The following is a 22,500-nucleotide window of genomic DNA, read 5'->3' as shown; positions in this document are numbered from 1 at the left end:
AGAGAGAGAGAGATTATAAGGTTATTCATAATATTAACTCCATTGTGAAACTCCTCCCTTGATTGGCTTTGATCAAAATATATATAAAGTTTCCGTTATTACTTGGCTTTATGCGTTAATTAAGCTCCTGCCTGTGGCTTTATAATCTGCATCAAGTCACTCGGAAAATACAAATCCGTTGCTAACTCTCCATTGATCAATCCCAGCTGAGATAATTGGCAATGCGAGTACTAATTGGTCGTCCTACATTCGAGGCCATATGCGGGGTATTTAAGCCTGTACAGTTATAAGATCCGAATCCAAAAACAAATTTTGGATTTTTTCTCCAAAATTTGCCAAAGTTAAACTTCCAGAAATAGATTAGTTAAATTATATCTACGTATTGATATGATGCAATTGATCACTTTCACTGTAAATTACTTCCTTGTTTTTAACTACTAAGATCTTCCCCTAGGGTACTGAAGAGACCAAAGGCCTCCTACTAAGAGTACCTCCCCATCTTCAACGTCTGCCACTAAGAGTACCTCCCCATCTTCAACCCCTCCCACTAAGAATACCTCCCCATCTTCAACGCCTAAGAGCACCTCCCAATCTTCAGCCCCTCCCACTAAGAGCACCTCCCAATCTTCAGCCCCTCCCACTAAGAATACCTCCCTGTTACAGGTCCTTCACCCGGAGAACTCTGACGACTGGACGCTGCACATCAAATTCGCCAACGAGCGTGACGCTGGCGTCTACGAGTGCCAGGTCAACTCCGACCCCAAGATTAGTCTCAAGGTCACTCTCACTGTAAAAGGTGAGCCGGATCCGGTGCGCTGAGTCAAAGGCCTCCTCGGTATCCCTGTCTGGAAATCATTGTGCTAAATATGTTTTTGTCTAAGATATTATATAGTGATTACAATAAGTATTTTAGCTGGAGTGTAGGAGATGTTGTGAGATGGTGGACGGTGATTTGACTCGCTTGTGTTTACTGTTTCCTACAGATAGCCAGCTGGATGACCCTCTGCACTACGGGATAGCCACCACGGATACTAGTGAGTCACCATCTGTCTGTCAAATGACTGTCTGAATATATTTGTATCTCTCTCTCCCTCTCTCTCTCTCTCTCTCATCAGTATGTGTTCCATCTGTATGTCTCACTGCCTGCGTGTCATTCTTCAAATGTTTGTGGTTTTCATGCTTACATCAGCTTTGTCAGGCTTCGCCACAGTCTGAGCCTACTCCTCAATCTGTGCCACAGTCTGTATTTGAACCTCAGTCTACGACCCAGTATGTGCTTCGATCCGTTCGTTAGTGAATTTGACATGATTTATGTTACGAAATATGTCTCATGCGTGTGCGTGTGCGTGTGTGTGTGTGTGTGTGTGTGTGTGTGTGTGTGTGTGTGTGTGTGTGTGTGTGTTTATGCACTTAAAGATCAAAATACCACAAATGGATCTCGTCAGCTGGAGAGAATGTGTGTGGGAGGGAAAAACGAGAGATGCCTCAGCATTCGTCAGCGGCCCCCAGTTAGGGGCGCCTTTTGTACGCAAACAAGTGTCAGTCAAAGTCAGCCCAACCGTCGATGTTTGCTTTGTTGGCTCTCCCGGGGCACGTCACGCCCCCATCACCCACGCCCACAGCTAGCCCCCCACACTCACGCCCACTTCCGCCCTCACGTCCTGGGCAACACTCTCCAATCTCACTTCCATTATTACAGCCTTACTCATTTCCACATCACCCATCCCCCTCACATACAATCATCCACCCACCCTATCATCCACGGTCAGGGGCCTCACCCACACCCTCACCCACACTATCAACCACCTCATACCTACACTCACCTCCCATATCGTCATGGCTGTCAACGTTCTAAAGAGACGACTGCAATTCGCAGAATCTTATTGCCTTTCTTTTCTAACAAAAAATAATATTAACAAAAATCTCTGCAGACGAAGTCTGGAAACGATTCTCGGCGCTTACAAGAAATCCGACAGGAATTCCGGAAATCTCAGATATTTGGGTTTTTATAGACCGAAGGAGCGCAAAGCTGCAGGAGCAAACGAGCCATTTTCGATCGTGTTGATATTCTGGATTGGTGATGGTTATTATTATGCTTGTGCCCGGGGAGGACAACAAAGAAAGCAGGTAGCGGTTGGCCCAAGATATCTGGCACCAGAGGTCTTGGTCCGGTGAGTGACTACCTTCAGGAGTGTGGTGGTGGTGGTGGGCTGACAACACGTTGGCCAGAACGATGGCAGGTATTCGGATTGATGTGTGTGTGTGTGTGTGTGTGTGTGTGTGTGTGTGTGTGTGTGTGTGTGTGTGTGTGTGTGTGTGTGTGTGTGTGTGTGTGTGTGTACGTATGCATACCATACTTGAGTGTGTTGTATGGTGCTATTTGATGGCCATCAGACATACACCACATTCAGCTCAGTTAGTGTTTCTACTTAATTAATACTTTACTAGTAGTAGTTTACTTAGTAGCATACTAAGTAGTTTCTACTTAGTGTGCAACTGTGTGTAGCTCCAGCCTTCACAGCTCCCGCCTGCATACAGAAGACAGTGATATAATTGAGGATAAAATGTACGGTGCCAAATTTCGTCCTACGCCTCTGTATGTACTGCTGAATCAACATCTTTTAATTAAAAATGATTTCAGCCGAATTAATCCAACATCTCCAAGTCACACATAAAAATATATGTGGAAGACTAGAGACCAGAAGCTTATGGTTAGCCGCATCGAATTTTATCAATATTTGTCATTAGGTATATATAAATTTGTTTTAATTTCTGACTATGTCAAACGATACTTACTGATGTTCCGCAAAATTCAAAAATAATTTAGCAGGATACAGGTGAACACTCAGTTACCCAAATGAGCAAAAGTTCTGTGAAAGAACTTTTTTCAGTGTCAGAGTTATTAAGAAATGGTATGCATTAGGTAGTGTTGTGGTGGAGGCAAACTCTATACACATTTTCAAATGTAGATATGAGTAGTATCTGCTGAGTCCCTATCTACTATCTACTACTATCAGTAGTATCTACTACTGAGCCCAGTAGGCTCAGGAACCCGTGAGCCAGGTGAATGAGAATTGAGAATTGAGTTTCGGCCAGACTAAAGAGCCGAAACTCAACTCCCGCAAGCATAATTAGTCGAGTATAATTACGTTTATACATAAACATGATCCACACACACACACACTCCCACCGTGGCAATATCTGGAGGAGGACTAAATGGGAACCAATCCATAACTGTTCACCCAACAGTAATTGGGGACCTGAGAATAGAACAGATTGGCGAATCATGTTTCAGGGAAATATTAATAGTATAAGGTTTACCATGAAACATGGAAATGGGAAGCTATCATCCTACTAACAGGAGTTTAAAGGCGTCTATTCCTGTACCTAACTGTAAGAAAAAAGACAGGGAGAGAATGACAGACATAGATAGAGACAGAGAGGAAAATACAGTCAGACAGACACGTGAATTCTTAACATGTGGACTAGCTTAATATGGGTCTTAATGGTATAAAATAAAATATATTAAGTGACATAATTTTGAACAATATGATCTTAGCTGTTTATATATATATATATATATATATATATATATATATATATATATATATATATATATATATATATATATATATATATATATATATATATATAATCACAAGAGAAACTGAGCACAGAACGTCTCTCAAAGGCTTTCTTAAGCTGTAGAAAGCTTACAATATTAGATGTCTGCAAGAATTTCAACATACCTACAGTAGACTTCAATTTTTACGTCCATGTATACAAGGACTTTCCGCTCAATAGCGCCCATGTAAAACTATTCGTAAATAGAACACCAAAGGGGAAAACCCCATTGCGACACCATCTACTTGTTTGTGCAAGACACTACCAGGGTTCAGAAAACGGGTTTTACTATTATATCATTCGAGCAATTTCACATGTGTACATTCTAGAGTTTCAAGAGTAATGTAAACTGGATCCTAAAAATCCTTGCCCATTATCATTCCAATAGTCTCATCCATGGCCACGTTGGCGACCAGACTAAACTTTCAGAGAATCTCTCCCAGGTCTCGACTTCAGACACGCCCGTGTATGGAATAATATAAACTGATTCACGTCATCGACTTGAGAATGATCCAGGACGGACCGAAACGTCGTCGTCCCTTCAACTTCTAGTGTGTGGTCTGGTCAACACGTCGAGAACTTTATGTACATATATATTTTTTGACACAAACTTGGTTTGGGAAGGCCAGCAGTTGGAAGAGGTCTAACCGTTGATAACCAAAGAAATCCATGGAGTTTATAATGAAGCTCATTTTTGTGTCATCCCACCTATCACTTTGGAACACCAAGACCCACCTGCTTACTCACCTATCCATCCTGTTCCACTTTAAGTGACGCGTCCCTTCCCTTCGTATACCCAGCCTTACTTATTTTTCCCCATACACTCATCACCCTCTTCCTCATCCCATGTTGAGGTTGTCTACTTCGTACCTACGTTCTCTGTTCCAGTACTCATCATCAACAGCCCATCCAGCTGGTGTCTCTCAACCTCTCGCGCCTGTACTCCCACAGAGTCTGTCTGTCTGTCTGTCTCCCGTTCCTGTCGCGTGCTGGCTCATCCAGATTTTGTTGCGTCCCAAGGAATAATGTTAAGCTTCGGCTCTTGCGAAGCTGTGTTGCTCTACAAATAAGATGATATATTTTTGAGTCACTTGCATAATTGTTTAGGGTATCTGGGATAATTTTCTTAGAGAATTTGGGAATATTTTTCCAGGCATTTGAGATTACTTTTCGGGGATTTGATTTAAACTTCCATGGATTTTGGACAACTTTTAGCTGATATCTGATATATCTTTTGGGGCTCACATATTTAAAAGTTCAAACGGCAGTTTTCCACGTCCTTGTGGGGTTCATTTGTGAACTCTGGGGTTCACTGAGGTCTGGCTACTTTCCGGACCTCGAGGAGGGAGGAGGTCATTCTTCGCCGCCTTGCCAACATGACTCATATTTCTCTCATAAGGCTATAGTGGTGACCTCACTTACCCAGTCACTCCATCTGTCCACTCTTGCAGGGTTTCCTGACTATATCTTTGACAACAACGACAAGGAGACGAAAAAGAACCCAAAGAAGAGCGGCAAGAATAAGAAGAATAAGGGTAGGCGTAATTGGAGGCGACGCAAGGGTAGGCCGAGGGTGCATGAACACCTGTTCACAAGCTTTTCTCACGCTCCGTATTTCTGAGGCCATCCAGAACAAAAATAAATAAATCAAATGAGAACCTAAAGCTGGTTAACTTCACCAAGACCCCCTCCTTGTCTGATCCGAGGGACTTGGGTGCATGCCAGAATGCTTTCCGTGGGCCATATCCTGTTTATCATGCTTGGTCAGTCACAAGCCAACCCGTGAATGCTGATTGGTCCTGGCCCACCGTGACGTCATAAATGTAAACAAACTTCCAGACTCCAGGCATTGTGGAAGTGCTTCTGGCGGAAACAGCCATTTAGCTCCAACAGCAAGCCCTGCAAGGGGGAGTTTGTGTACATTTGTGAGGGGAAAAGTGAATCTGGGCTTTTCTTCTAACTTTCTTGGCCACATTCTCCAGCGTATACACACTTTAACAGCCCCACGCAACAGGTGTCTTTGCCAGCAGTGTGATTTTGCAAAGAAAAATGTAATAACTTTACAATTTATCGTCATGCGCAACAAATTGTGCTTTGTTATATTCACAAAAACACAAAATTATAGACAATTATTTTAACTAAAAAACAGCGCATTTAAGACGATTCAAAAAATGTTATTTGTAACAATTGTACACACATCTGTTGGCAAATATGTCTGTATATGATACAGGGATACTAATCACGAGGACTTACATAGTGAACAAGGAGAGAGCATCCTACACCAGATGGAAACACGAGTCCTGTAACCTCAAGGAGCAGGAAATCCTACCCAGTGAAGGATATCCTTTCACATCCTGGACAAGCTGAATGAGTGTTGATATCTTATCACGGACGCTATTTCTCCCATGTTCCCTTGACAACCACCGCCACCACACACACTCCAGCCTTTACCATTCCCAAGCAACACTCCCACAGCAACACTCCCACACCAGTACACCCACCACATCACTCGCGCCTCCACACCCATGCCACCCTCCTCCAACACAAACAAGAATACACAACTATCCAGGACTAAGAAGCCATGACTACCATCAGGAATACCAACTAGGGCTACCAACCTGACCTACCACCCAGGTCACCTGCTGCAGCATGTTAATTTTTGTGCATAATGAATATATGGACTATAGTGTGTTGAGCCGACTAGTGTGTCTTTGTCCTAACCAACTACGGACCTTGCTGGTTCTAACTAAACACGGACAACTCTGATGCTCTCCAGGAACGGACCATTCCCCTACTAACCAAGCACAAATTATGTCCGTATTAACTAAACGCGAACCATGTCGGTACTAACCAAGTACGGTTAGTACGGACATGGTTAGTATAGCGGACCACGCCTTACTAACCAAGGACTAACCAGCCAGACTAACTAAGCATGGACCACGCCGGTTATATTTTGATGCATAGTTCATCTAAATATTTCTCACAGATTTAACACACTATTCTAACAAATTCCAGGTTTGCTATTTTCTAGGCTAAATAAGCTTATTTCCTAACTACAATAGGCACAGATCAGGGACTAAAATAGGAGTGTGTTCTTGGTCAAGATCAGTAGGTTTTGTCCGGCCTTAAACGGGCTTAAGTTGAACAAATAGATTCTATAAAGTATTCAGTATCTACCATCTCTTCTGTAGTGAATGTATTTACGATCATTTCTCAGGTGATTTTATTATTCCAAACATAAATTACAACAGTCTATTATAGATTCGTAGAAAATTAATGATAATGGAGGTAAGTTAATATGCACAAAAAACTTACTGGAATTCCTGAACAGTGAAATGATGTGAACAGAGAGAGAGAGAGAGAGAGAGAGAGAGAGAGAGAGAGAGAGAGAGAGAGAGAGAGAGAGAGAGAGAGAGAGAGAGAGAGAGAGAGAGAGAGAGAGAGAGACAGAGAGAAAGAGAGAGAGAGAGAGAGAGAGAGAGAGAGAGAGAGAGAGAGAGAGAGAGAGAGAGAGAGAGAGAGAGAGAGAGAGAGAGAGAGAGACAGAGAGAGACAGAGAGAGAGACAGAGAGAGAAAGAGAGAGCTTTGTTTGTAGATGTGATAGTACGCGTGTAATTGTGGGATATACCCGATATATACGTGTATGGGATATAGGAGTGTATATGGACCAATACAAGGACCGTACGCATGGCATAAGAACACAGGCCAGTAATGAGCGCAGAGGTGAACGCCCCTTGTATAGATATCGTGGGACCTCAACACAGGTCCCACGATCTCTATCATCCCCTAGGTGGTCCATGGTCCGTTCCTGGGACACCTAGGAAGGGTCTCAGTCCTAGCTGGTGGTGGTGGTGCTGTTTCTTCCCCACCACTGGCGATATATGTTCACCCCCTAGTGTGAACAGTATCGCATGATAGTGTTATTACACTATCTAGGAGTAGAACATGATAGTGAGGTCCCTATGGCTAGATGTAGGACCTAATATATGACCCCATTGGCTAGGTGTAGGCCCTAATATATGACCCCATTGACTAGGTGTAGGACCTAATATATGACCCCACCTAGCTAGGTGTAAGACCTAATATATGACCCCACTTAGCTAGGTGTAGGACCTAATATATGACCCCACTTAGCTAGGTGTAAGACCTAATATATGACCCCACTTAGCTAGGTGTAAGACCTAATATATGACCCCACTTAGCTAGGTGTAGGACCTAATATATGACCCCACTTAGCTAGGTGTAGGACCTAATATATGACCCCACTTAGCTAGGTGTAAGACCTAATATATGACCCCACTTAGCTAGGTGTAAGACCTAATATATGACCCCACTTAGCTAGGTGTAAGACCTAATATATGACCCCACTTAGCTAGGTGTAGGACCTAATATATGACCCCACTTAGCTAGGTGTAAGACCTAATATATGACCCCACTTAGCTAGGTGTAAGACCTAATATATGACCCCACTTAGCTAGGTGTAAGACCTAATATATGACCCCACCTAGCTAGGTGTAAGACCTAATATATGACCCCACCTAGCTAGGTGTAAGACCTAATATATGACCCCACTTAGCTAGGTGTAGGACCTAATATATGACCCCACTAGAACAAATCATGACCCCACCAGGTGAACACAGTGAACACACCAGCGACCACACTTGTGTTCATTGACAGTTGAACGAAGTAAAACGCACCAAAAAAAAAAAGAGTGAATAATATAAAACATTCGTTGATTAAAAAAAAATTATTGCTCCTAGTTAGACCTATGTTAGGTTTGGTAGATTAATTAAATGTTGTAAATACACAGAGGATAGGTTAGGGGAGATTAGAGATGTGATTTGCTTCTGGTTAGGGGAGATTAGAGATGTGATTTGCTTCTGGTTAGGGGAGATTAGAGATGTGATTTGCTTCTGGTTAGGGGAGATTAGACATGTGATTTGCTTCTGGTTAGGGGAGATTAGAGATGTGATTTGCTTCTGGTTAGGGGAGATTAGAGACGTGATTTGCTTCTGGTTAGGGGAGATTAGAGATGTGATTTGCTTCTGGTTAGGGGAGATTAGAGATGTGATTTGCTTCTGGTTAGGGGAGATTAGAGATGTGATTTGCTTCTGGTTAGGGGAGATTAGAGATGTGATTTGCTTCTGGTTAGGGGAGATTAGAGATGTGATTTGCTTCTGGTTAGGGGAGATTAGAGATGTGATTTGCTTCTGGTTAGGGGAGATTAGAGATGTGATTTGCTTCTGGTTAGGGGAGATTAGAGATGTGATTTGCTTCTGTTTAGGGGAGATTAGAGATGTGATTTGCTTCTGGTTAGGGGAGATTAGAGATGTAATTTGCTTCTGTTTAGGGGAGATTAGAGATGTGATTTGCTTCTGGTTAGGGGAGATTAGAGATGTGATTTGCTTCTAGTTAGGTGAATTTTTTGCTTCACATCAATATTGCACTTTGTTATAACGTGTAATATATATTGACTCTATTGCAGAGTCAATATATATTACACAGCTCATGATGGTGGCCTGAGTTGAGCCTCTTGCAACTAACAAATGAGTGTAAGACATTTACTAATATATGCGATTAATTACAGATCTGTTTTAGAGTACTAACGTGAATGACTTGAAATATAAGTTTAGAGAGTGATTTATTAGTAAATATTTTTATATTAAAAAATTCATAGTATTTTTACTATGTATAATGTTTTGTTTGTACTTTGGTGGAATGTTGCTCTCTGGGGGGAAGGGGGGGGGGGGGGTTGACCCTTTTTTGAGTAAGGTCATATCCCATATCCCATGTCCCAGCTCCACACCCAGCACCTTGACATGTCCCAGCTCCACACCCAGCACCTTGACATGTCCCAGCTCCACACCCAACACCTTGCCATGTCCCAGCTCCACACCCAGCACCTGGACATGTCCCAGCTCCACACCCATCACCTTGACATGTCCCAGCTCCACACCCAGCACCTGGACATGTCCCAGCTCCACACCCAGCACCTTGACATGTCCCAGCTCCACACCCAACACCTTGCCATGTCCCAGCTCCACACCCAGCACCTTGCCATGTCCCAGCTCCACACCCAGCACCTTGACATGTCCCAGCTCCACACCCAACACCTTGCCATGTCCCAGCTCCACACCCAGCACCTTGCCATGTCCCAGCTCCACACCCAGCACCTGGACATGTCCCAGCTCCACACCCAACACCTTGCCATGTCCCAGCTCCACACCCAGCACCTTGCCATGTCCCAGCTCCACACCCAGCACCTTGCCATGTCCCAGCTCCACACCCAGCACCTGGACATGTCCCAGCTCCACACCCAGCACCTGGACATGTCCCAGTGTTCTTAATTTTTATATTGTTATTTTCTTAAAGAGAGAAGGAAGGAGAGAGAGAGGAATGGAAGAAACTATGCAAGGAACTAGAAAGAGAACGAAGGAGAGACGGTAGAAAATAAAAGAGTGAGGAAAAGGAGAGGAAAGGATGGAAATAAGGCAAGAGAGAGAGAGAGAGGGAGGGAGGGAAGAAGAGAGGGAGGTAAGGAAGCCTAACTTTAAAACTTAGTGTGCAAAGTATCATCAATGGCTGGAGCTGGCGGAACCTCCCACAAGTTACCGGAGAGGGACCTGAATAGCTGCAAAAAAAAAATGCTGAATCAGAGATTTTTTTAAAACTCTCGTACACTGACCTCGTTAGGCCGGCCGAACGAATTCTTGACAGGTTTCGACCGTTGTGAGCGAAGGTAAAGTTATCCATAATTCGGTTCACTGAACGGATAATGAAAAGTCATTCGGAAGGACTTGGGGGTAGTTAGTTTCTTGTTTAAAGTTTGTTTCAAAAAGTGTGTTTTGAATTTATCTAATCTCGCTTCATAGACGATTGTTAATTAACTTCCACTTCATAATTGTTTAAGGGATATAATAACTAGTGGAGATAGCTGGAGATAGCTCATGTAACGAGCTCTATGTCAGAAGCAAAAAGATAACTTTATGAACTCTATGACGAGGCTCTTTCTATGTCTCTTTTTCTGACTCTTGCTGCAGCTTTGCTGGGGCTGCTGCTCTTCTATGTCTCTTATTAATTCATGGATATAATGGATTTTCAATTATTTACTTCTTTTGGTTTCGTGAACTTGTCGACGTGGTTCGCTGTCATTGTATTTTAGGATCAAATTGTAAATTAATTTATTATCTACAGATATAATTTTCTGGTATTTATTTTATAAATTAGTTTAAGTACAGGATTATTATTTTTTTACTTTTTGTACTTTATTTGTCTCATTTTCCTGTATTTTATATAGTTTTTTTGGTCACATTAATATTCAAATAATATTTCTCGCTTCTTATTGTTTACTAGTTTAAAAAATACATAATTTTTTTTGTCATAAGTAAATTCACCCAGTATAATATTATGAACATATAGACTTATTAATGTAGTCTAACACCCCCATTACTGCCAATTTAATACCTGCTGAGGCAGGTATTAAATTGCATTAATACCTTCTTATTATTAATACAATAATTAATATTGTATTAATGGAGTGGTAGTATTAAACTACCACTCCATTCTGGACCTGGTAGTCACTCTCTTCTGCATTTTAGTTGCCTGTTAATGACTCTACATTACTCAGTAGTGCATATAACTCTTACTCATTTGCTGCCTGTTATTACCCCCTTTATAGTTACTCATTGAAACCTATTAATATAACCATTTGTGAGCCATATTACGTGGACAGCCGTTCAGTGTCATTACAACTCTACATCATCCGGTTACGAGTTGTTACATATATTAGTACACACATGCACACGCACACACACACACGCACACACACACACACGACGGTTGAGAGGCGGGACCAAAGAGCCAGAGCTCAACCCCCGCAAGCACAACTAGGTGAGTACAACTAGGTGAGTACACACACACATCTTCTAGGGTCGTCGTCCTAGGAACCTGGATTCGTTTCCTGGCTGAAGCAGAAACAAATGAATAGTTTCATTCACCTTATGTCCCTGTTCACCCTAGAGGATAAAAAGTAGCTGAGAGCTGAGCTGAGCTCTGGACCCAAACCAGCTGAGGGCTGGTCCCAAACCTGCACACAGAAATAACACCACATGAGACCAGAAGGCATGGCAGGATGTGCACAATACCCCCGTTGAAAAGCAGAGGTGCAACAGGTACTCTGAGGGAGAACTCCATCAACATCAGAGGCCCGAGACTGTTCAACACGCTTCCACTACACATAAGGGACATAACTGGCCGACCCCTCACAGTGTTCAAGAGAGAACTATCAACACCAGAGGCCCGAGACTGTTCAACACACTTCCACTACACATAAGGGACATAACTGGCCGACCCCTCACAGTGTTCAAGAAAGAACTATCAACATCAGAGGCCCGAGACTGTTCAACACGCTTCCACTACACATAAGGGACATAACTGGCCGACCCCTCACAGTATTCAAGAGAGAACTATCAACATCAGAAGCCCGAGACTGTTCAACACGCTTCCACTACACATAAGGGACATAACTGGCCGACCCCTCACAGTGTTCAAGAGAGAACTATCAACATCAGAGGCCCGAGACTGTTCAACACGCTTCCACTACACATAAGGGACATAACTGGCCGGCCCCTCACAGTGTTCAAGAGAGAACTATCAACATCAGAGGCCCGAGACTGTTCAACACGCTTCCACTACACATAAGGGACATAACTGGCCGATACCTCATAGTGTCCAAGAGAGATCTTGACAAACACCTCCAAAGGATACCTGCTCAACCAGGCTGTGATTCATACGTCAGGCTGTGAGCTAGCACCCGCGTCCAACAGCCTGGTTGACCAGTCCAACAACCAGGAGACCTGGGCGATGACCGGGCCGCGGGGACGTTGAATCCCTAAACCATCACAAGGTAACCAGGTATCCACAAGGTAGGAGAGTCACACGGCTGCTACGGCCTGCATCCTGGGGACTCAACCCGTAGCAACAGACTATTCTCGGCCACTATATCACCACACCACTAGCAAACATATATATTAAATCGTGATAATAGTAATGGCAAATAAATCATATAAATTAATGCAAACTAAAAAACAACCTATTCGCTGTCTCTTTCTCTCTCTCTCTCTCTCTCTTTCTCTCTCTCTCTCTCTCTTTATTCCCCCTCTGTATCTGAGGGGGAATAAAGCCTCCATTATCATTAATTAACGTCGTGATCATGTCACCACTTGTCTTCATCACCCAGTGTTATATACCCGTCTGACACTGTTACTGTGCTGCCCTTTGCTTCCTGCTGTGCCGCACTTGGCGCCGGAGCTCACAGCAGCACTTCGGGGACTTGTATGGGAACGTTGACGTAAAACAACAATCGATGGAATATGTCCAGACCAAATCATGGCGCTGAAAAACCTAATCAGTTACTGGTGCTGAAGACAAAATTCAGATGTGAAGTGTGCAGACGAGGAGTCACAATAACGTGGCTGAAATATGTTGACCAAACCACACACTAGAAAGTGAAGGAACGACGACGTTTCGGTCCATCCTGGACCATTCTCAAGTCGATTGTGATCGACTTGAGAATGGTCCAGGACAGACCGAAACGTCGTCGTCCCTTCACATTCCAGTGTGTGGTCTGGTCAACATGTGAAGTGTGTTCAAGCCGCCACGCTTTTCCCTGTAGTGGGGTTTAAGGCTCGGGGCTAGATCTGCAGCCTACTCCATTATTCAACGTCAGATACATTTTTTTGTCCAGAACACAATCCGTCAAAAGTTTTACATTTAGGTCCCAATTACTGCTGGGTGGACGGGAGAGCGAGGAGGAGTCAGTGCCGTATAGTTCAGCCATGCACAGGGTTCGACCTCAATGCAGGTCATCTAAGCTGTGAGACAAGTGTTCCCATATGACCCACTCCACGTTCCTCCTGACCCCACACACCACGTCCCACTCTCCCTCCTGACCCCAGATATCACGTCCCACTCTCCCTCCTGACCCCAGACATCACGTCCCACAACCCCTCCTGACCCCACACACCACGTCCCACTCTCCCTCCTGACCCCCTTCCCCCCCCCCCACCCACATCACGTCCCGTGTAACTATCCACTAGGTAAAATTAAGCGAAAATTCCGAACGTTTCCGAAAAACGTCCGGAACCTTCGCTTCATTTTCCCTCGTGGATACTTACGCATAAACGAATCATGTTGTTGTTTTGTGTGTGTGTGTGTGATTATTCTGCGTGATGCTCCGTGCTGCCAACAGTGCCTCTGGTGGCGATCGAGGGCCCGACGGAGCGACATATCCAGAGAGGGAGCGTCCTGGCGGTGACTTGTGTGGTCCGCCACCCGCCACACTCCGCCCCGGACCACATCCTCTGGTTCCACGGGCCCACCAACATCGACTACGACTCGGCTAGAGGCGGCGTCTCTATCCAGGTACGTCCAGGATGGATGAAAAAGTTACGAGGATGGAAGAAAGAGTTGTAAGGATGGAAGAAAGAGTTACGAGGATGGAAGAAAGAGTTGTGAGGATAGATGGATGGATGATCGATGTATACACAAACATTTTGTATAAATTGAATATAAAGATACAGGCCAGCACAATGCATCTAGGAAAGTACCTAGAAAATTTTGAATAATAGATTTACATGTGAGTGAAAGAGAGTGGATGCGGAGCAAATATTATATTTAAAGAATATTGTTAACTCTTCTCTTATACCGAGAAGGTCTCTGTCACAAATTGCATGCATGCTTCCCATACCTCTCTCTCTCTCTCTCTCTCTCTCTCTCTCTCTCTCTCTCTCTCTCTCTCTCTCTCTCTCCTAATCGAATCATTGCTCTCCCTCTAAGCATTTCTTGCTAATCTCCCCGGCTATTGTTACACAAGAATCCACAGCTCGATTCCACTTCTTCCACACCTGCCTACCACCACACAAGACCTTCCACACCTGCCTGCCACACCTGCCTATCCCACAATTCCCTCTACACCTGCCCACCATCACACAAGACCCTCCACACACCTACCTGCCACACAACACCCTCCACACCTTCCAGCCACATAAGATCCTCCACACCTGCCTACCACACCTGGCCAGCCTTGTTCCTTTAGAGTCTTTTAATATTTACACTACACTAACGACCCACTCTCGCGCCCTCTGGCGGAGAGCCTCTCAAGTGTGTGTGTGTGTGTGTGTGTGTGTGTGTGTGTGTGTGTGTGTGTGTGTGTGTGTGTGTGTGTGTGTGTGTTCACCTAGTTGTGCTTGTGGGGGTTGAGCTCTGCTCTTTCGGCCCGCCTCTCAACTGTCAATCAATCAACTGTTATTAACTACTAATTATATTGTTGTTCACACACACACACACACACACACACACACACACACACACACACACACACACACACACACACACACACACACACAGGAAGCAGCCCGTAACAGCTGTCTAACTCCCAGGTACCTATTTACTGCTTGGAAACAGGTGCATCAGGGTGAATGAAACTCTGCCCATTTGTCTCTGCCGATGCCGGGGAATCGAACCCGAGCCACAGGATTACGAGTCCCGCGCGCTGTCTACTCATCTACCAGACCTGTGTGTATGTGGGTGTGTACTTACCTATCTGTGTCTACGGGGGAGTGAGGTGTAGCTCTCTGGCCCCCGCCTTAGCCTTGTACCTGTTGCGTTTCTACCTGTTCTGACTTTCAAATTCTTTGTCATACCGAACCTAAGAGATATAGATGGAGGTGGCTTTCTTAACTTCCTCTTTTTAGAGCATTCCACCTCTCCCAATCTGAAGAGGCTATCCTTGTCCACCTTCCCCTCAGTATCTTGTAAGTTGTGATCATATCCCCTATATTCCTACTATCCTCTAAGGTTATAAGATTTAGTTCCATTAGCCTTTGTAGCTTTGTCCCGTTAGCTCTGGCACCAATCTTGTTGCAAACCTTTGTACATTTTCAGTTTTGACTTTCTGCATCACAAGGTGGGGATTCCATGCCGGTGCTGCGCATTCCAGTATTGGTCGCATATATATTGTGTTGGTTGTTTTGCGAGGAAGTTGCAGAATGTTTAGCAAAGAAATCGGTATTGGAAAAATGAGAGAAGCGAAATGAACAGATTACCGTAAGGCTTGTAATTGGTCCTCCCAGAGTCTTATGAAGGCTTGTAATTGGTCCTCCCAGAGTCTGATGAAGGCTTGTAATTGGTCCTCCCAGAGTCTGATGAAGGCTTGTAATTGGTCCTCCCAGAGTCTGATGAAAGCTTGTAATTGGTCCTCCCAGAGTCTGATAAAGGCTTGTAATTGGTCCTCCCAGAGTCTGATGAAAGCTTGTAATTGGTCCTCCCAGAGTCTGATAAAGGCTTGTAATTGGTCCTCCCAGAGTCTGATGAAGGCTTGTAATTGGTCCTCCCAGAGTCTGATGAAGGCTTGTAATTGGTCCTCCCAGAGTCTGATGAAAGCTTGTAATTGGTCCTCCCAGAGTCTGATAAAGGCTTGTAATTGGTCCTCCCAGAGTCTGATGAAAGCTTGTAATTGGTCCTCCCAGAGTCTGATAAAGGCTTGTAATTGGTCCTCCCAGAGTCTGATGAAGGCTTGTAATTGGTCCTCCCAGAGTCTGATGAAGGCTTGTAATTGGTCCTCCCAGAGTCTGATGAAGGCTTGTAATTGGTCCTCCCAGAGTCTGATGAAGGCTTGTAATTGGTCCTCCCAGAGTCTGATGAAGGCTTGTAATTGGTCCTCCCAGAGTCTGATGAAAGCTTGTAATTGGTCCTCCCAGAGTCTGATAAAGGCTTGTAATTGGTCCTCCCAGAGTCTGATGAAAGCTTGTAATTGATCCTCCCAGAGTCTGATAAAGGCATGTAATTGGTCCTCCCAGAGTCTGATGAAGGCTTGTAATTGGTCCTCCCAGAGTCTGATGAAGGCTTGTAATTGGTCCTCCCAGAGTCTGATGAAAGCTTGTAATTGGTCCTCCCAGAGTATGATGAAGGCTTGTAATTGGTCCTCCCAGAGTCTGATAAAGGCTTGTAATTGGTCCTCCCAGAGTCTGATGAAAGCTTGTAATTGGTCCTCCCAGAGTCTGATAAAGGCTTGTAATTGGTCCTCTCAGAGTCTGATGAAAGCTTGTAATTGGTCCTCCCAGAGTCTGATGAAGGCTTGTAATTGGTCCTCCCAGAGTCTGATGAAAGCTTGTAATTGGTCCTCCCAGAGTCTGATGAAAGCTTGTAATTGGTCCTCCCAGAGTCTGATGAAGGCTTGTAATTGGTCCTCCCAGAGTCTGATGAAAGCTTGTAATTGGTCCTCCTAGTGTGATGAATCTTTCCTAATGTATTGTATTGTATATCATAGTTACAGGAATGACGTCTTGATCTTCGGGAGAAGACTTGTGTCGTGCCGGGTCTGCAGGGTCTTGGGCTGCTCAAGGCTGTCTTCAAGAGCTGCAAGAGCTGGTGAAGGGGCGACCAGGCTTTACCATGTCTAACTTATTCAATGTCTTAAATGTCTCAAGAGGTCATCCCTGCCCTGCATTGTTTGAGGACTTGTGTGGATGTTCAAACTGGAGATGAGGAAAAATGGAGGAAGTGAGGGAAGGAAAGGGGGGAAGAGAGATAGGGAAAGGAGAGAGACGGAAAAGAGAGAGAGAGAAGCCGAGAGGCAGACATCAAAGTGAAAGAGAAAGGCAATCATATCAAAATAAATACAAGTTTATCATGTGTCAACACTCTGGAAACTGTCACGGCTTGACATTTGTTCCCGTGACTGTGTATAGTTTTCTTCCCACCCTCTCTCCTGCATGACACCTTCCCACCCCTCTCCTACCCTCCCTCCCTTCCCTTTTACCCTTCCTCCCTTTCTCACACCATCCCTCTCCCTCACACCCTTCTTTTCCCCCTCTGTCCCCACCATGAAAGCCTTCCTTCCCTCTCTCCCTCATACTCCTCCCATCACAGAGAGAAGGGAGAAATCTTTTGTTTTGTGTAGGAGTGGGGAGAGGCCAGAGAAGGGAGGAATAAGGAGAGGCCAGGAAAGAGTGGCGCCAGGCAGGAAGGGTTGTGGCGACGGGTGAGGGAAGGTGGTGATGTGAGAAGAGTTTGTTTGGACTGGTAAGGGAGAGGTGAGAGGGGGACTCTGAAGTAGCCATACACAGCACACACCCACACACTCCTGACTCCACACCCTGCCGCCCCTGCATGACTCCTTGACGACAATATTAATCGAAAATTGGACAGAAGAACATCATTAGAACACGGAGCCTACACACTGTCGTAGCCAAACACACCTAAAGCAGCGGAGATCGCGCCAATCCACGAAGTAAAGCAAATACACAAAATGATTGGCCCACAGTACTAACATCACACACACAAACATTTGATAGTGCCAGGAAGGTCACAAAACAAATGGAGTGAAAACATCTACCCAACGCTTGACAACGCGGGTTCAAAGAAACAGTCGATTCAGAGAACACCGCCTGCCTCTCACAGTCGTTTGACCATTATGACAGGACCGGAGATGTCACGAAAGACAAACAGACTACAGGCGAAATATATATACACAGATTTTGAGAGTCCTTTCGACAAATATGACCATGGTGTTATGGGGCATATAGCTGTACCCCCCAATGTAGAGTGCATGTTCCAGTATTTTTGTATCATTCTCATGTCAGATACTAGATGGGGGGGGGTAGTACCCGAGTCGAGGCTGTGGCCAGGGCTCTTCCGAACACCCTCCCAGGTCTTCCCCCCCCCACCCCACACACACACACACACACACACACACACACACACACACACACTCCGTCTGCCCAACACAGTCAACCCGTCCTTCTAATAGCACGTTGTATTTTGACGTCTTGTAGGTTAGGATAAGGCACTTTAGTACGACTGTTTCTTGACGTTGAGAACACTCGCAAGAACAGCTTGCGCCCACTCCTTCCCTTCTTCCAACATATACACTCCTTTCCATAACTCTTTCTACTCCTTTCCCATCTCGCCTCATCACTGTAACCAACTTTCACAACATACACTTCCTTACAGTAAATGACCCCGACCACCGCATGAGGACTCTCCATAAAATAATACATCACCATGCAAAGTTGCGTGAGACTAGCCCTAAGCCTCTGACCTGCTACCATAAACATACAGATATTCTCTTTAAGAGTGACAAGGACACAAATAATTTGTTTATAATACTATATTTGTGGTCTGCAGATGGCACTAGAATTTTTATGAGAACATAGAGGACACAGCAAACCTAGCATGGTGCCGCGGCACTTTTAACATAGTGTCGTACTGCGCATGGAAGAAATAGAGCAATAACGCCCCAAAAAATGAAACCTTGCAAAAGAATGACTGGGCCAGAACTAAAAAAGTTACCTTAATGTTAGCTCATAATGTGCCATTATTTCGAATGTTCTCCCCGTGTATTGCGAGCCGACATTGTCTCACCAGAGAGGCACCCAACCACCGCTGGTGTGTGAAGATAGAGAGAGACGTTCTTAAGAACCACTCGGTACAAAGCTTCTGAAGTAAGAACCAATTAGGAGCATATTCTTACTGCTATTTGTTGCCGTTGTAAGAACAAACGTCAGTGGTAGTCTCAGTAAAAGAGAAATATCAGTGATAGTCACATAATGAGTGTCTAGCAAGCAAGCGGAAGCAAGAATTAGCAGGAATTACTTCAGGGAGCTTCATGCTGCGCCACACTACAGTCACTAGTGAGACAAAGTTCATTAAACTTAAATTACCAGACATTTCCCAAGTTATTGCGTGTATCACTGATAACACAAGATAACCGACTCTCTCCTGCCCCGACACACACACACACACACACACTGAGTACCCACATGAGCCACAGAGACGTTAGAAGGAACTTTTTCAGTGTCAGAGTAGTTAACGGATGGAATGGATTAGGCAGTGATGTGGTGGAGGCTGACTCCAAACACAGTTTCAAATGTAGATATGATAGAGCCCAGTACGCTCAAGGAATCTGTACACCAGTTGATTGACGGTTGAGAGGCGGGACCAAAGAGCCAAAGCTCAACCCCCGCAAGCACAAATAGGTGAGTGCAAATAGGTGAGTACACACACACACACACACACACACACACACACACACACACACACACACACACACACACACACACACACATACACACACACACACACACGTATACATAAATCTCTACTGCGGGACCTATAAGGTGCTGTATAAACGTCTCGCCTTGGCGCCTTTTGATAAATACTGGACTGCGCCTTAAGGAAACGTTAGCCGACGTCTGCCAGCAACAACAGTCTCCGTGATCTTCAGGTCATCAGCCCTTAACAAAAGGAACAAGAACGCTTCGTGGCTGAGTAAATTAACCTAAACTATCTATTGTACAGAAAATTTGCCCAGTAAAATAGAATTACACCCGGCCTTAACCACTTCTTAAAAGCAGCGAAAAATTATGCGAGCCGTTGTTAAAACTGCGTTAATGGCGCCAGATTTAAGCCGGCAGGGAAATGAGTTTTAAGTTTAACAGAGAATTTGAGAGAGATTTCATGAATGCCCGAATTTCATGAATGCCCGAATGGGAATTTTTGCGGATATCAAGGTAAAAGTAGGAAACAGGATGGGGTTTGATGACGCAGTATTAATGCGCGATATGACTGTCTTCCCCTTTCCTGTAGCCCAACCACTTGGGCCGGTCGGTAGAACGACAGGTCGACGTTCAATCCCCGACCGTCCAAGTGGTTGGGGCACCATTCCGTTCCCCTGTCCCATCTCAAATTGCTTATCCTGACCCCTTCCCAGTGCTATATTAGTCGTAATGGCTTAGTGCTTGTGCTGATAGTTCCCTTCCCTTCCCTTCCCTTCCCCCCCTTTCCTGTACCGGGATGGGTGGCGTGAGAAGGGGGAGAGGGGAGGGGGGCCAGGCCCGCCATGTTGGAGAGCAGCATAGTTCAGTTCACCGATCATTAACGGAACACAATTAAATTAATGCCTTAATTTACACTGTAGTTCCTGGTAACGGAACAGGGAGAGGGGGTCATTGCCCCCTCGCAATCCTTCTCCCCATTACAACTACTCATCCTCTCACAACTACTCATCCTCCTCATCACAACAACAATCCCCTCCAACACACACTCACAACCACTCATCTCTTCACAATCATTCTCCCCTGAAACCCCTCCCTCACCACCTCTCCACTTCCAGCTACAACTGTCCCCATCCCCTCCCCCCCCCCAGGGGCTCTTCCTATCCTCACAACCCACGTCAATTCTTCCCCCTCAATTCTTCCCCTCAGATCACCAGAGAAAAATGAAGCAATCATGTACACAGAACACTCTCTGTCTCTCTCTCTCACTCTCTCTATCTCTCTCTGACACACACACACACACACACACACACACAGGGGTGTGAGGCAGGGTAGGGGTCTGGTAGCTGAGTGGACAGCGTGCGGGGCTCGTAATCCTGTGGCCCGGATTCGGTTCCCGGCAGAGACAAACGTGCAGTTTTTCTCTCACCCAGATACCCCTGTTACCTAGTAGTAAATAGGTACCTGGGAGTTAGACAGCTGTTACGAGCTGCTTCCTTGGGGTGTGTATGTGTGTGGAAAAAAAATGCAGAAAATAGTAGTTAGTAACAGTTGATTGACAGTTGAGAGGCGGACCGAAAGAGCAGAGCAAACACAACTAGGTGAATACACACACAAAACTCCTTATCTTTGCTGTAATCAATTATCATTCGGTATAATTTTTATTTTCACTTTTTATTTCGTCTTTTGGGATTTTTACATTTGTGTCATTTGCCAAAAAATTATGAAATGGGAAGATGGTGACTGCAGGTGGTGTTAGTGGGCGAGAGCAGTGGTGATAGTGAGCGTAAATAGTGGTAGTGTTGAGTGATAGTAATGGTGATGAGCAGTAATGATAGTGCTGGACACAATCGGAGATGGTGGACAGTGTGATAGTGTATCTAGTCACAATTAAGAAATAAATAATAGTTGATTTACCAGTATGTTGACCAGATCACACACTAGAAGGTGAAGGGACGACGACGACGTTTCGGTCCGTCCTGGACCATTCTCAAGTCGATTGTAACTTGACAATCGACTTGAGAATGGTCCAGGACGGACCGAAACGTCGTCGTCCCTTCACCATCTAGTGTGTGGTCTGGTCAACATACTTCAGCCACGTTATTGTGACTCGTCGCCTGTAAATAATAGTATAATAGTGGAAAGTGGATTGTGAGTCAGAGGGAACGTTATAATCTCTAATGGATTGAAGTGATGTAAAAATTGTGATTGTGATTGGATTGTCTGGTGTTTGAGAGAGCAAGACTTGCAGAATATATATATACATACATATATACGTACATATTAAAGAGAGTGAGAAAACAAGTGGCTTTCACTGATCTATAGTCAGCTTTTGATGTTGCCAACGGTGAAATAATATTATATATTGGAAGACATATTAACCATTTATCCAAAATTTGCTTTTCTATATAAATGAAGAACAGGGGAGGGGAGAACAGAGAAGAGGGAAGAACTAGAATTTGTTCAAGTCTCATGAATCCTTCTCTGTTATGTGTGTCAGTGAACAATAGGAAGTTCCATCTACAAATTCGGAGTTTAAAATATATATAATATACATGTAGTAGATTGTGACTTCAGGAAATATGTTTTTCTTAAATCTACAATGAAGTTCTATATATTTCCTGGGAATGTCTCAAATTCTGCAATGTAATCCGAAGCATTATTCTTTCTAGTTTTCATGGAAACTTTGCCACCGAACCATAGAGGCTCAGTTACATATTTATCCAAGACAACATCAGACAAATACACAATTATCTCGTCAAGGGAGTTGCTAAAAGTTACCAGGAAGAGTGACATGGGTTTGATGGCCAATTACGTTGC

At 44.5% G+C, this 22,500-nt stretch overlaps 1 protein-coding gene and 1 long non-coding RNA gene across 6 annotated transcripts in view; one reads left to right on the top strand and one right to left on the bottom strand.

The window, feature by feature from the left end:
* Positions 1-22,500, top strand: part of LOC123766552 (zwei Ig domain protein zig-8) — a 176,493-nt gene that overhangs the window by 148,735 nt on the left and 5,258 nt on the right. For 3 of the 5 annotated variants that reach the window (XM_045755801.2, XM_045755799.2, XM_045755797.2), the window contains exons 4-7: positions 664-796; positions 984-1,034; positions 5,076-5,186; positions 13,875-14,047. In XM_045755801.2, coding sequence (XP_045611757.1) covers positions 664-796; positions 984-1,034; positions 5,076-5,186; positions 13,875-14,047 — 468 coding nt within the window. The remainder of the gene's footprint in view (positions 1-663; positions 797-983; positions 1,035-5,075; positions 5,187-13,874; positions 14,048-22,500) is intronic. The other 2 variants (XM_045755800.2, XM_045755802.2) reach the window with 2 other exon arrangements.
* Positions 1-22,500, bottom strand: part of LOC123766553 (uncharacterized) — a 287,226-nt gene that overhangs the window by 259,524 nt on the left and 5,202 nt on the right. The gene's annotated exons all lie outside the window — the stretch shown is intronic.

The sequence above is a fragment of the Procambarus clarkii genome, chromosome 62 (assembly GCF_040958095.1).
Source record: "Procambarus clarkii isolate CNS0578487 chromosome 62, FALCON_Pclarkii_2.0, whole genome shotgun sequence".
Classification (NCBI taxonomy): domain Eukaryota; kingdom Metazoa; phylum Arthropoda; class Malacostraca; order Decapoda; family Cambaridae; genus Procambarus; species Procambarus clarkii.
Note: the sequence above shows the minus strand (reverse complement) of the source record. Positions and strands in the feature narration are given on the sequence as shown.